Source organism: Oculina patagonica, chromosome 13 (assembly GCF_052425735.1).
Source record: "Oculina patagonica isolate OP01 chromosome 13, crgOcupat, whole genome shotgun sequence".
NCBI classification, from domain to species: Eukaryota; Metazoa; Cnidaria; class Anthozoa; order Scleractinia; family Oculinidae; genus Oculina; species Oculina patagonica.
Genome location: NC_135770.1, coordinates 34,972,502 through 34,985,053, shown reverse-complemented (window position 1 = coordinate 34,985,053; position 12,552 = coordinate 34,972,502). Strand labels below are relative to the sequence as shown.

The 12,552-nt window shown below is 39.8% G+C and overlaps 3 protein-coding genes across 3 annotated transcripts; 2 read left to right on the top strand and 1 right to left on the bottom strand.

Moving 5' to 3' along the window:
- The first annotated feature begins 19 nt into the window (after nt 1-19).
- LOC144635145 (putative fructokinase) lies at nt 20-1,201 on the top strand. The gene has a single exon (XM_078494205.1). The coding sequence runs from the start codon at nt 39-41 to the stop codon at nt 975-977; it is 939 nt and encodes a 312-aa protein (XP_078350331.1). The 5' UTR covers nt 20-38; the 3' UTR covers nt 978-1,201.
- A 303-nt stretch (nt 1,202-1,504) lies between these two features.
- LOC144635314 (protein cornichon homolog 4-like) lies at nt 1,505-6,017 on the bottom strand. Its single transcript, XM_078494425.1, has 5 exons — nt 5,892-6,017; nt 5,465-5,533; nt 5,044-5,156; nt 3,788-3,928; nt 1,505-3,124 (listed from the first exon to the last, which is right to left on the bottom strand). The coding sequence occupies exons 1-5, from the start codon at nt 5,961-5,963 to the stop codon at nt 3,088-3,090; spliced, it is 432 nt and encodes a 143-aa protein (XP_078350551.1). The 5' UTR covers nt 5,964-6,017; the 3' UTR covers nt 1,505-3,087.
- Nucleotides 6,018-6,279: 262 nt separating this feature from the next.
- LOC144635176 (protein FAM161B-like) lies at nt 6,280-12,450 on the top strand. Its single transcript, XM_078494254.1, has 4 exons — nt 6,280-6,878; nt 9,467-10,610; nt 11,068-11,274; nt 11,707-12,450. Exons 1-4 carry the CDS (start codon nt 6,296-6,298, stop codon nt 12,083-12,085), a joined length of 2,313 nt encoding a protein of 770 aa, XP_078350380.1. The 5' UTR covers nt 6,280-6,295; the 3' UTR covers nt 12,086-12,450.
- The last annotated feature ends 102 nt before the right edge of the window (nt 12,451-12,552 follow it).

The window sequence follows — 12,552 nt, the reverse complement described above, 5'->3', positions numbered from 1 at the left end:
TTCAGCGAAAAACAATAACACAGGGAACGGCCCCCAAAATGGCGTATATTGCTGGTGTTGAGCTTGGTGGAACAACATGCCTTGCTGCAGTTGCTGAGTTAAGTGATCCGACAAAGATTGTTGAATCTTTTGAAACGGATACCACCACGCCACAAGAAACGCTGTCAAGTTTGTCGGAATTCCTCAAGAGGAAGCTCGCGGGTCTGAACATTGCTTCGTATTCATCTATTGGAATCGCTTCATTCGGTCCAGTGGATCTCCGCAAGGGATCCAAAACCTACGGCTACATAACCACAACACCAAAAGAGGCTTGGCGAAATGTTGCCGACGTTGTGGGCTTTTTTAAACGTGAATTTGGCGAAACACCGATCGGATTTGAAACCGATGTCAACGCACCGGCCATGGCTGAAATGGCGCAGATTGTACACAATCTTACGGATCCCCCCACGGTTGTTTATATCACCGCAGGAACTGGCATCGGGGTGGGAGCCGTGGTGGGCGGGGCCCCCATACACGGCCTTTTACATCCCGAAGGTGGACACATGATGGTACCACCCATGCCTGGGGATAGTTATACCGGAGGCTGTGCCTACAATCACGGCTACTGCATAGAAGGAATGGTGCATTCTAAAGCCATTGCAGCCCGTGCAGGAGTGAGTCAACGAGAGCTCCATACACTTCCAGATGACCACGAGGTGTGGGAGAAGGCTGGGTACTACCTTGGAGTACTGTGCCTCAATATAACATATCTTTTGTCCCCTCACGTGATTGTGCTAGGGGGTGGTATAATGAAACGAAAGGTGTTGTACGGTAAAGTTAGAAGATGGTTCAAAGATTTGCTCAAAGGATATCTTGATGTAGAAAAATTCAAGACAGATGAGGGATTATCAAGCTACATAAGAGAGAGTGTGTTTGGTGATTCGGCCGGAATTATAGGAGCATTAGAACTGGCAAGGAAGGAAGTCAGCGACAAGTGATAGAGCAAAGGGAGTTTCATTTGGACTGAATATTTTTATGGGGGGGTGAGGGTGGTACTGTAATTTTCAAAGTCAAGACCTAAAAGAAGCCTGACAGGGAAGGCGGAGCCAGGGGAGCTGGGGGTCCTGGGGGGGCTTTAGCCCTCCCCCTTTTTTTTTCCGAAAAAAATAAAGACTTTCTAAGAGAAGAGTCTCTTAAGCCCCCCCCCCCACTTCAAGTCACTAGTCAGCCCCTCCTCCCCCACCTGGAAAAATGTTCCGCTGTCCCTGCAGCTAGGTGATGCTTCCTCTTAGGCTGCAAGGAAGCTCACTTAGGGGTGGCGGTTTAAGGAATGGGAGGTCAGTGCAAGCTCTCCTTCCTTCCACCTACTACACCTAAGAGAGCTTGCCCTCAGTCTTGACTTCTCATGACAGTAGATAGGGGTAAAATAGCTTGCAGTTCCTTTCTTAGAGTTAGTAGAGAGTTGAAAATTTCACAGTCTGATTACTGTTTATCTGATCAATGCGAAAAGGAACTGCAAGTACCTAGTATATTGATATAATGGTTTTGGCATGACATTTTATTTGATTATTATTATTTATTATAATGTGATTCTGCACTAAATTATGTATTTTTATACTGAAATCACTAAGCTGTTAGTAACCCGGAAAATGATTGATCACAATTGAATTTTGGGCTTGCTCAGGTGATCATTTGCAGCGTCCACATTGGTCACATAAAGATCTGTAAACTGTTCAGTTTGATACAGTTTCCAAACACAGAAGACTTGAATTTAAATTTTTTTACGTCTCACTAAAATCCTCAAAATGTATTTTGTTGCATAAAAAAAATAAATTGACCAAATTTATGTTGGGTTTGGGATAAATTTTTATCTTCAGTCCACGTTCGTTATCGCTTGTGTGAAACATTGTCTGACTTTCCTTCAAACTTTGATCATAGATGATGACCACGTCACCATTCTGGATGCCGCAAATGGTCACGAGCAACCCCTTAATTTAAATGCAATCATTTTTTTCTGGGGTGCTAACAGTTTAGTTGTTTCAATAGTAATAAAAAATAATAACTTTTAATTATTTGTCACTCCAATAAAATGGTTTTTCAACAACCTCAAAATGCAAATTATAATACAGTGCATTATTCTGGGAAACAAATTATTTGATGCTTAAATCCTTGTCTTGAGCTAATAATTATTGTTCCCAGAAGAGTAGGGTCAGTTTGAGCACAACATTTTTGCTATTTTGTAACCTAGGAAAATGGTTCTCTGCAACAAAATTAAATGACCTGGTAAATGGTTTAACACCTTTATTTTATTTTTATACAACATAAGAACAAAGTAATCTCCTTAATACCTTTCCAAGTATCTAAATTACAAATAAACAATTCCTCTTAAAATATGTGCATAATTTGCATCAAAATTTGTGTTTGTAATGTAATATTACTATTAGGGAAAGCACATGTTTTTTTTTTTTTCTGGCCAAAATTTGTTAAACACAAGGACTTATGTCTATCCTTATCTAACCTCCGACATCTTTTGCTAGACAAGCAAAGAACTTTAATTTTTTAATGCTGTCTATTATGAATTTTAAAAGTCTGATTTCGTATTTGAATAAAATTGATACTTTTTTAGATATTAATTTTGTTGCGGAATTAATCAATATTTTAATCAAATATGGTCCATCTGTTTTTTTGTTTTTTGTTAAGAAAACAGTCTAAAAATGATTGCAATGAGAAAGTTAAAAACTCAGCATACATTATAAAGAAACTAGCCTGCAAGCAAGCTGTCTCTACCCTCTACCCCTAAGAGAGCTAACTTGCAGGCTATAAAAATCAAAACAATTTAACCTCGCTTAACTTGCCATGGAACTCCTACTTAGGTGAAAAAACAAAGTTATCTCTGTTAATTTTATAAGACAGTGTAAAATATTTTTACACCGTGACATTTTGAAAAGGTCCATCAAATTTCTATGTAAAGGAGAAGTCCATGCTAAGTGAATGAATCTGATAAGCAGTTTGAGGGCCAACTCACTGACAAGTGTAGTTGAGCAATAAGCCATGAAAATGTGGTAATCCTTGTATGAAGGTACGGGTCGTTGTTTTTCAACTTGTTGGCTACGATTTGCCACTTTCTAAAAGTGCAGCTATCATACTGAAACAAAAATACCAACCGCGCATAAAATGTTATTTAGTACACAAAAGAAAGGACCTGTCTCAGTTATGTGGTAGCAGGTCCATTGGCTATCAGCATTATGTAATAACATTGCACCTTTCAATTACACAAGAATCCTGTTTTATTAATTGATGCACTTTTTTGCTACCGTCAATCTTCTTATTTCACCTCTTTGGAAACAGAAATTCACTTTAATGGGTTCAAGAGATTCCATTTGTGGGTTGTGATTGGTAGATTTCAATCCATTTGGCTGGGATGCTTTTCAAGGATTACAGTAACACTGTCATAATGTGGCAGTGAAAAAAGGAATCATTAGGTATGGAACTTTAAAGTAATGAACCTTAAGGTGCAATAACTATGCATGATCACAGCTGAAGGTAATGTCTGTTATCAGGAATCAGCCAATGGGTCAGAAGTGTGTCACTATGTTTGTTGGCATGCTACCACATGCTATCACTAATGTGTCAAGCAACAAGCTACTGATGTCTTGGTCCAATACATTGGCCAATACACAAACAGCATATTGGCCAGTATCACCCACATATTGGCCAGTATCACTCACGTATTAGCCTATGCACTGCACATGATGGTGGCAACATTAAAAGAGAAAGCCTTACCTATAAAGAAAAAAATAAGCCTTACCTATAAAGATAAAGGAAAAAGAAAACAAGATGAAATCCAAGCTTGACCATGGCTTCTTTAAGAAATGCCTTAAGTTCATGCCTGTTATGAATCTCTGCCGGGTCATACAAACCAACATTGCCAGCTGGCTTATTCACAAACCTGTCAAACAGAAAGCTATTAGTTAAGTTATCATATTTACTCAACATTCTAAAAATTCCTATCAGTTAAAATGTACAAATGCCAATAACTTGATTGTTTAGCATGAAGGTTGACATGAGCTATGTTATGTTGATATAAGCACTGCTGTTGATACCTGCCAACTTTTTCTGGGTCCAAGGCATGAGATTTTTATCCTGAGAGTGCAAGAATTTCCAAAGAGGATACGCAATGTCCGAAGCCTCCCGAAGACATCCGAGGTATTCTGAAAACGTTCCGAACATATCCCGATCCTAGTGCGTGGACATGTTTTGCTAAACACGACCCCCTTCCAAATGCTTCTCTCATCAAATCTCTGAGATTTCTGAGAAAGTATCGTCATTTACTCATTTTAGATGTTGAGTTTACATTTTTTTGGAAAGTGTGTCCATTTTGGTTGTAAAAACTCACATTTTTCGACCAGGTGTGATAAATTGATTCGTAAACGTGAGTTGGCGTGAGATCAAAGTTTTCAACTCGCAGGCGTGAGAGTTGGCAGGTATAATATAAGCTTCTTGTTGGAGCCTGCATTTCTAACAAAAAGAAATGTTCAGGGTCTAAAGGCTTAAGACAACCCTCCCCTCTTCCTGCCCCCTCCCCCCCCCCCTTCGGACCTTGACTAGAGGGTATGATTTTCAGTGCGTATCCTTAATCTTGAACCTGGGTACATAATTTTGCCACTTTAGCATCTTAAACAATCACATGAGTCTAGAGTAAGGGTGCAGATACTGGCAGTCAAATTTTTCAACAGTGGAAGAAATGTTTTTATTATTGCTTTTTGGGTTATAATTTATAAAAAGCCTGAATCAGGAACTGGATTTAAGGGCATTAGCAGCAGCACCCTGTCAAAAATTTAATTTAGCAGCCCCATCCCTCTTGTTTCTTTTTTTCCACCAGTACTAAAAGATCACAAAACAAATCACAAAGCACACCTGCTCATAAAGATACAAACACAGAAAGCTATCCAAACAACAAATAACAATTCCCAAACAAACCTTAATTTGAAAGAAATGGCCAGTCAAACTTTGAAAAAGACTGTTGGGTAGGTAGCCTATTTTTTTTAAAGAAAGTTACCCTACCTATAAACAAGCCATCCCAGCATGGGAGCATTGAGCAAGAAAAATATCCACTGGTAATGACCAAGTAATAGTATGGTTATCATTCCATGAGCTACCATTTCTGGAATAATCCACTGAAAAAAAGTATAATATCTGTTACTGAAGTTTAATTTTATATGCTACAGGTGTTTTGAACTTTGTACTTAAATTTACAACAACAAACAAAAGTACAAATAAATCTTTGAACCTTTGTCAAAGTGAAGAAATACCGTCAACTGACTTACAAACGCTTAAATTGTTCCACTAATTTTTTTCCCACTTTTTACAGTACAAATTACCAAACATATTCTTGGGTGTGGTTATAAATGTGAGACTAACTTCTGTTTCATTTACAAGCAAAAAAGTTTGCAACATTAGAGACCTCTCTAACACACGTACTTACCACGTTAAGCCTTCGGCAGCACGTAGTAGCGTTGATGTAGTCGCATTCTAGATCCGATAAGTTAATGATCTTGAATACATGCAGAGTCAAGGAATTTCAACAACGTATACAAACTAATTTGGAACTCGAGAACAAGTGTAAACTACATGTTTAAAGATTAGTTCATGCGTACCATTAAATTTAAATAACATGATTTTTTCAAATGTAGTTCTATGGTTTTAGAGATGCAGAAACAATATCGTTTCCACAATTAAACAGTTAAGCTCTAAATTGACAAGACATGCCAAAGCGGACACCAGCAGATTCGAGCTAAGAAATGTTGGATAATGATTTTACCCCCATCAAGCGACCTTTCCATTCTTGCCCTTCAGCCAAACAGTCTTTAAAATTAAGCGCCTTTTTGACAACAATTTCATGTAAAGGATACAAAATAAACGGTAAGAAAAAGGAGCGCGGCTCCATCGATGAGTGCAAAGATGAACAACGCCGATTCCGACATTTTGAATTTTCTCGACCGAGGTAAAAAGTAAGGGAGTGGGAACGACAACAAAGAAACGAGGCTCTGTCGTCTATCGATTCCCCAGTAGAGAGGGGTGTATTGTACAAAATTTTGTGCAATAAAACGTTGACAAACGGATTAAATACCTCCATTTATCTAATTTTGCTCCTTATTTTGTGTGAACAATGAACATGACTAAATCCTAATATTAAAATTAGAAATCATTTCACAGTCTTTCTTGTCACCCTACCCCACAAAGTGGGACATTTGACTTCGTTGTCAAGACAAAACACAAAGCTGCGCGGTTGTTACGAAGTTCAATATTCTTCAAAATGGCGTCTGGCCATGGAGCAGCCGTTATAAGAAGTCACTGCTATTCTGCCCCTAGACACCCTAAAACAGATAAACCAGCAACTATAAACGAAAGGACAAGAAGTTCTTTAGAAAATGAAACTCTTGACGGTCATGGATTCGGCGCATTGAATGAAGACAGGCCACCATCTTCTCGCAGGCACAAAAGGCATCATCAAGGTCATACACCCAAACTGTCGGTCAGGGAGTCTTTATCGCAGTCTCTTCGCGAACTAGACGATGTTGACGAGGATCATTTCTACGAGCATTTATTAGCGTTGAAGAATGAACACAAGAAAACTTTAAAAGCGGTTGAAAAACTGTATTACTCTGAGAAAGACAAACACGAGTCTGGATTTGAATTGGACTCAAGAACTAAAATAGCGGTGAACGATTATGATGAATCTAGAATCCCTAAACAGTTTCCTTTTTGTGATTATGATCCTTTCATAGAAGCTACTGAAGACGAGCGAAAAGGAAATAGCATCCCAGTCAGACCAGAAGATCACATCAGGGACATGTCAGTGAGAGATGAAAGAACAATGGAAGATAAAGAAAATGAAGGTAACGGAACAGGATATTTTTACATATCTATTAATTATTATCAATTATTTATTAATTGCTGCCAAGCCTTAGCGTAGCAGCAGAACTATTTTTGACTGTCCGCACGGGGCCTGGGCGCTTTATATAGGCGACACACTCTATTCAACTTTTTCACTGGCGATGATTTTAAGTACATGCAGTACGTATGATCAGCGGCATTTACAATGTTGAAGTTGCATTTGTCGTTTGCGATGTCCTTTTCGCTAAAGAGTAAGAAGTTAAATTTTAAAGCGTTGCCGCTTGCGCTTCTGTTCAGTACTTTGTAAATGCTTCTCAAGAAATCTCTCCTGAGCAAGATGGTCAAGTAAAGTGCCGGAGAAACGGTCTTTTCATGAATAACGAATTACGAGGCCTTCTTATAATTCGCTTTCATAATTATTCATTACCAATTAAATTTAAGGAGAAATTTTACTTTCTGAGCCTTAAGCGGGAAATATGTACAGCAAAATCACTACGAAGATTATTTGCGACGGCTCCACGAAAACGTTCCATAATGACCGCGCGCTGGAATGGAACGAGCTTTGAGCTTTTTGACGTCATAAATGGGTGTTTCTGATGGCTTTGCAATCGAATTGCACGTGCTATGTTAGGTTACATTGCTTCCATTTGTCAATTTCACTAATTTTTTTATAAACTAAGCGAATTACAAACATTTAACTCCCTGAGAAAATCATATCTTTCACATCTGAAAATGTGAACATCCGAAACATTCCTTTGACCTTCCGTTCGTTCCTACTATTATTATTATTATTCTTATAACTTACTTTGCAGCACTTAACTTGCTATCAGCAACTCCTAGTTATAATTAGTAAATTATTAATCAATTTAATAATAAATAGTATCCATATTTTATTGTTTCCCACCAATAAGGTGCACAAACTCTAGGCGAACGTGTAGGCAAATCGACTTCAGTGTAGACAAAAAAACTCAGGTCATGTAGGCGAATTGACTTCACTGTAGGCGAATCGACCTGTAGGCGAAACGACTGACGTTCAACGCATAATTGAAGTTCTTGTTTCTTTAATTCTTCAGCGACATTGAACATAACTAATAAAAGTTGGTGGAGGTTTGAGCCCATGCAGGCTTTTTTACCAGGATTCCGAAATTGCACATAAAGGCAACAGTTCCACCCTTTTGTCTGATTCTGGGGACATCAGTATTCCAGTAGGGTTTGTCTCCAGCCTTAGTTCAAACCAGTCTGAGCTCATTTCTGAATCAGCAGTTCAAATAGTGGTTAGAGACAAGTCCGAGGGGGATATTTAAGACACGTCCCAGGGAAGTTTGTGCAGTTTGAGCAGTTTGTGCAAAAGAGTGAAACATGAACTATGCCAGTTCCAAACCTTGAAAAATCACTATGTTTCTACAAGAAGTCTTCTGTGTGCTTGTGTCACAGGCTTGCGAGCTGACTCATGGAAATACACCTACAAGTACCAGTACTTTCATTCAAATACATGCATGAGCCTGCTTGCGGGCTAGCTTTGACATTGACCATGTTTAAATGGAGTTTGCCTTACCCCTTCCTTATCCTACCCTTGGTATCCTACCCTACCCTAATTCCCTACCCTACTTCTCCTGTAGCTCAGTGCTAGAGTATCCAACCAGTGTGCGGAAGGTCATAGGTTCCCATTTTTTGGGAGAACTCGGGATTTTTTTTCCAAGTAGCTTGCATCACTGACTATATACCGTCGCTTGCATCTAAGCGTGTTAAACATTTGAAGTTTAGCAGGCCATAATGGAACTTTTGCACTCAAAATGCTCACCATAAACACTGACTACGGGTGAAACTTAACACTAGAAATGGTTCAAGTGAACCTGCATATGCATATCGACACAGATCAGGATCAATTTCTCAGAAAAGTCTTCTATATCCAATCTTTCCGCAATTTTGAAACCGGCATGTGTTGAACCTTCTGCACAAAAGTTACCATTATGGTCCACCAAACTTCAAACGTTTGATGACCAATCATGCCACATTTAATACCCAATTACCGGTACCATAGATCAAGTTTAGGCGGCACGTGTTCACGCTTAGATGCAAGCGGCGGTAATATTGTTTTCACTTCCCTCCCTGAGAGTGGTTTTCAATTGAGTGTTGTAAAACCAAAACTAAAGTTATCACTCTGACCAATCACAAAGCACACAGTCAATCCAGTTAACCAATCAAAACTCAAAGAAAATACATGTAGCCGGCGTGAAGAGCTGGAAAATGCGCGCAAACAACCCACAGTTGGTTTTCTTTTTACTCTTGATTGGATGAGAAAGTGGCGCAAGATTTTCAAACCAATCACAAAGCGTAGTAATGCAAAACCAAAGCAAATGCAAATTACTTTTGACACTCAAGTGAAAATCGCTCTATTTTACCAAATCCAATTATCCTCCATATTCTTTTTTTTTTACTAGAGGCCTAAACAACAGGCAATCAGACTCTTTTTTATTGAGTTAAAATCCTTACTCGATCAGCTATGGAGACTACCCACCTCTCTTTTGTAAGGTATAGTGTCGTGACTTGCATGACTGTTTCTAAGATTTGCATTCCTTTGTTTTTCCAGGAGACTCATCTCTAGAAGAACTGCAAGAATCGCGTAGAAGATCATATAGTGATCCTATAGATGGTGATCATTGGGAAGACGATGAAATTAATGTCACGAGGAAGCGATCAGAAGATCGAAATGCTCTTTACCGGGAAATGTACCCTCAAAGATCCTCTGCGCTTGATGTAGTTGAAGACATGTGGGAAGGGTTCTCTGTGTATGATTACCCCCCTGATGCGAGTCCTCCGCGTGAAAAGCAGGAGAAAAAGAACGAATGGACGCCACAGATCACAATTCCTAAACCATTCACCATGACTGTAAGAGAAGCTAAGAAAAAGGCGAAGCATATGACAAGATCACAAATGATTCTTCAGGAGGACTTGAAAAAGAAAAAAGAGAAGGAGGAAGCGGAGCTGCATAAGAAATTCCGCGCGCAGCCTGTTCCCGCCACCACGTTTTTACCCCTTTATGACGAGATCACCCGGCAAAACGAGCTCAGGAGGTACCATGTGCGAGAGCTTAGCAAAGCGATACTAAAATCAACTGAAAAGCCGTTTAAGTTTGTGAAAAGGGAAGAGGAGAAAAGACAAATGCGTAGAACGAAATCTCTGAGCAATCTTGCGGATCTCGAAAACAAAACGGTGGAGAAAAAGAAGTTCAAAGCTAATCCATTTCCCGATCGTTTGTTCGATCTGACTCTTGCGGACAAGATCGCCGAAAAAGAAGAGTACAGAGCGATTCGAATGCGAATGCGATCTCAAGAAATGCTCGCTGCGTCCCGTCTGCCACCAAACATGGAATCAAGAGGAGAGGAGTACACGCTCGGTCAATTTCGCAGCAAGTTGAATAAAGAAGGCAACAAGAACGCTTTTATGACAAAAGAGCACAAGTTTAGGCCAGAAATTAACCCTGATATACCAGAGTTTGATGAGCTGCACAGGCAATTTGAAAAAGAAATGAGGAACAAGAAAAGAGAAAAGGAGCCTACTGTTGTTGAACCGTTCCAGCTGAGAACAGCGCGCGTGTCCGCTGCGAGAAAGTCGAGATGCTCGCGGTCCCAAGAGGTACCGGACAGTGGCAGATCGTCCAGAGATCGCTCAGCCAGCCGGGAACGACCCGCTAGTGCCAGACCTCATACCCCACATGACACACTCCCGTTTGGGTAAGTATAAATCACGGTTCTGGATCTCAAATAAATCCAGTCAGGACAGGATCACGGACTTTTGCCAAATTTTGACATTAGAAAATCACCACCAATTTGAGTGAAATATACATTTACAACAGTGAAGGAACATCTCAGTGACATAGCAAATACCAAGGAACTTTAAGTTTCGGATTGACAAAACTCCCCTTGAAGAAGATTAAAACGGATTGCGGTATGGGCTTTTGAAAAAACTGTTAGGCTCAACAGTTAATTTCGTTTTGTTTGTAACCTTTGATAATAACGCCCGGGAGACACATTTGTTTTTAATGAAGCTTTGGTTTTGACATTTAGATCCATAGAAGTAATTTTTTTTCGCAAGTATTTGGCAAAACTTATAAAATAGACTTAATGTAAAGAGTATTACCGCAATTCGATTTATCGCCCTGCTTCTAAAAAAATCCCCTTCCTACTTCAGGACTACGGAGTCTACGCGCCTGCGTGAGAGCACAGTTCGCAAGAGCCTGGAGCAGAGGGTAGCGAATGAGCAAGACGAGATTAAACAAGAACAACGAAGGCGACGCCGTCAGAAGATGTTGAAGCCAGAAGTCACACGAAAAGTTATGGCAAATGATCACAGTGGACAACTGATAAAAGCTGCGAAGGAAAAAGTGCAAAGTTTCAGGTAAGAAAGGAAAAGTACGGACTGGTCCGTTGGTGGTTTTTTATTGTTTTTTTGGCTTGTTTGTGTAGAATTGGTTGTTTTTCTAATACGCGTAGCTGACACTGACCATAAGCCTCTAATGCACGCTCCGCGCAATAAGATTCTTTTTCATTCCCAAAAATTATCTCGGGTAGATAAGAAAATCTTGTTTCTAAAATGTTAAAACTTATAGAAGGCCACTTGATGGTTGATTTTGCCGGCACTTTAAATCACTTTAATTCCCTTTTTCCACTTGTTGTTGGGGCTTCTCCCACGCATGCAAATGCATTTTCTACTCTATATTACCCCAAACCTGCTTGTCACGCAACCTCTCAGGTTTCGTGACCAACTAAAGGAAAGTCTTTTTGAGAGGCTTCACTCAACAGTTTCTTTTTGTTGCTTTGTTTTCCTCAGGGAAAGTGATCGAGCGCGGAGGGAAGAATACAACAGAGAACTGAAAGAGATGCAGGACCGCATCAACAAACGACCACTGCTTTTTGAACAACAATCCCAGGTCACTGCAAGGCGCGCCGCAGAGCGCAAGTACGCGGATATCCTCCGTAGCGCAGGCGTAGACGAGACGCTTGTGCAGAATTTGGTTACCAGGGATGGCAAGATCGTGGATGCTGAGTCGGACGATGAGTTTGAAGAGACTGGGTCCCAGATAAATTTTGACGGGTCAAGGCGGTCTTCTGGTGCTGGATTCAAAAGAGATAGCCATGATACCTATCTGGAAGAGAGTGAGAGTGATGTAGAAGAGGAAATTGACGAGGAGGATGCAGAAGAAATTTAAAGAACTAAATGATAAGGCCTGTGTCAATCGCTCAGAGCGTCAAGCTCCGCCCTTTGGCCCTGGTGAGGTCAACTGTAAGAGATTTACAGCCGGGTCAACTGAAGACAATCCAACAGACTTCCGAGGACGCAATACAAGCACTTGTGCTTCTCAATTTTATCAAATTATATCTAAGTATCATGACTGCATTGTAAACGCATTAAATGACGTTTCACGCACAAAAATTTCATAGAATCATGTAACGCGATGATCTGTGTTGTACGGAAAGATTATTTCGAAAGCTTATTTGCAGTAGTGTAATGTGTATAGGTCGTATTTGTTGTGTTTTAAGTAATGTTTGATAATCAATAAAATTTTAGAAACTATAGATTTTCAGCCGAATAATGCATAGAATTAACCAATGGCCAATACTTTCTACTTTACTCTACTCTACTCTACTCTACTCTACTTTACTCTACTCTACTCTA

What these genes read in the sequence shown, in the direction of transcription:
- LOC144635145 (XM_078494205.1), top strand. Translation starts at nt 39, where the DNA reads ATGGCGTATATTGCTGGTGTTGAGCTTGGTGGAACAACATGCCTTGCT.
- LOC144635314 (XM_078494425.1), bottom strand. Translation starts at nt 5,963, where the DNA reads ATGTCGGAATCGGCGTTGTTCATCTTTGCACTCATCGATGGAGCCGCG. An exon ending in TTTTTCTTACCGTTTATTTT is followed by an intron (nt 5,534 to 5,891) that starts GTATCCTTTACA and finishes CATGTATTCAAG; the next exon opens with ATCATTAACTTATCGGATCT. An exon ending in TTTTTCCTTTATCTTTATAG is followed by an intron (nt 3,125 to 3,787) that starts GTAAGGCTTATT and finishes TTTTTGTTTCAG; the next exon opens with TATGATAGCTGCACTTTTAG.
- LOC144635176 (XM_078494254.1), top strand. Translation starts at nt 6,296, where the DNA reads ATGGCGTCTGGCCATGGAGCAGCCGTTATAAGAAGTCACTGCTATTCT. An exon ending in CATGACACACTCCCGTTTGG is followed by an intron (nt 10,611 to 11,067) that starts GTAAGTATAAAT and finishes TTCCTACTTCAG; the next exon opens with GACTACGGAGTCTACGCGCC. An exon ending in GAAAAAGTGCAAAGTTTCAG is followed by an intron (nt 11,275 to 11,706) that starts GTAAGAAAGGAA and finishes TGTTTTCCTCAG; the next exon opens with GGAAAGTGATCGAGCGCGGA.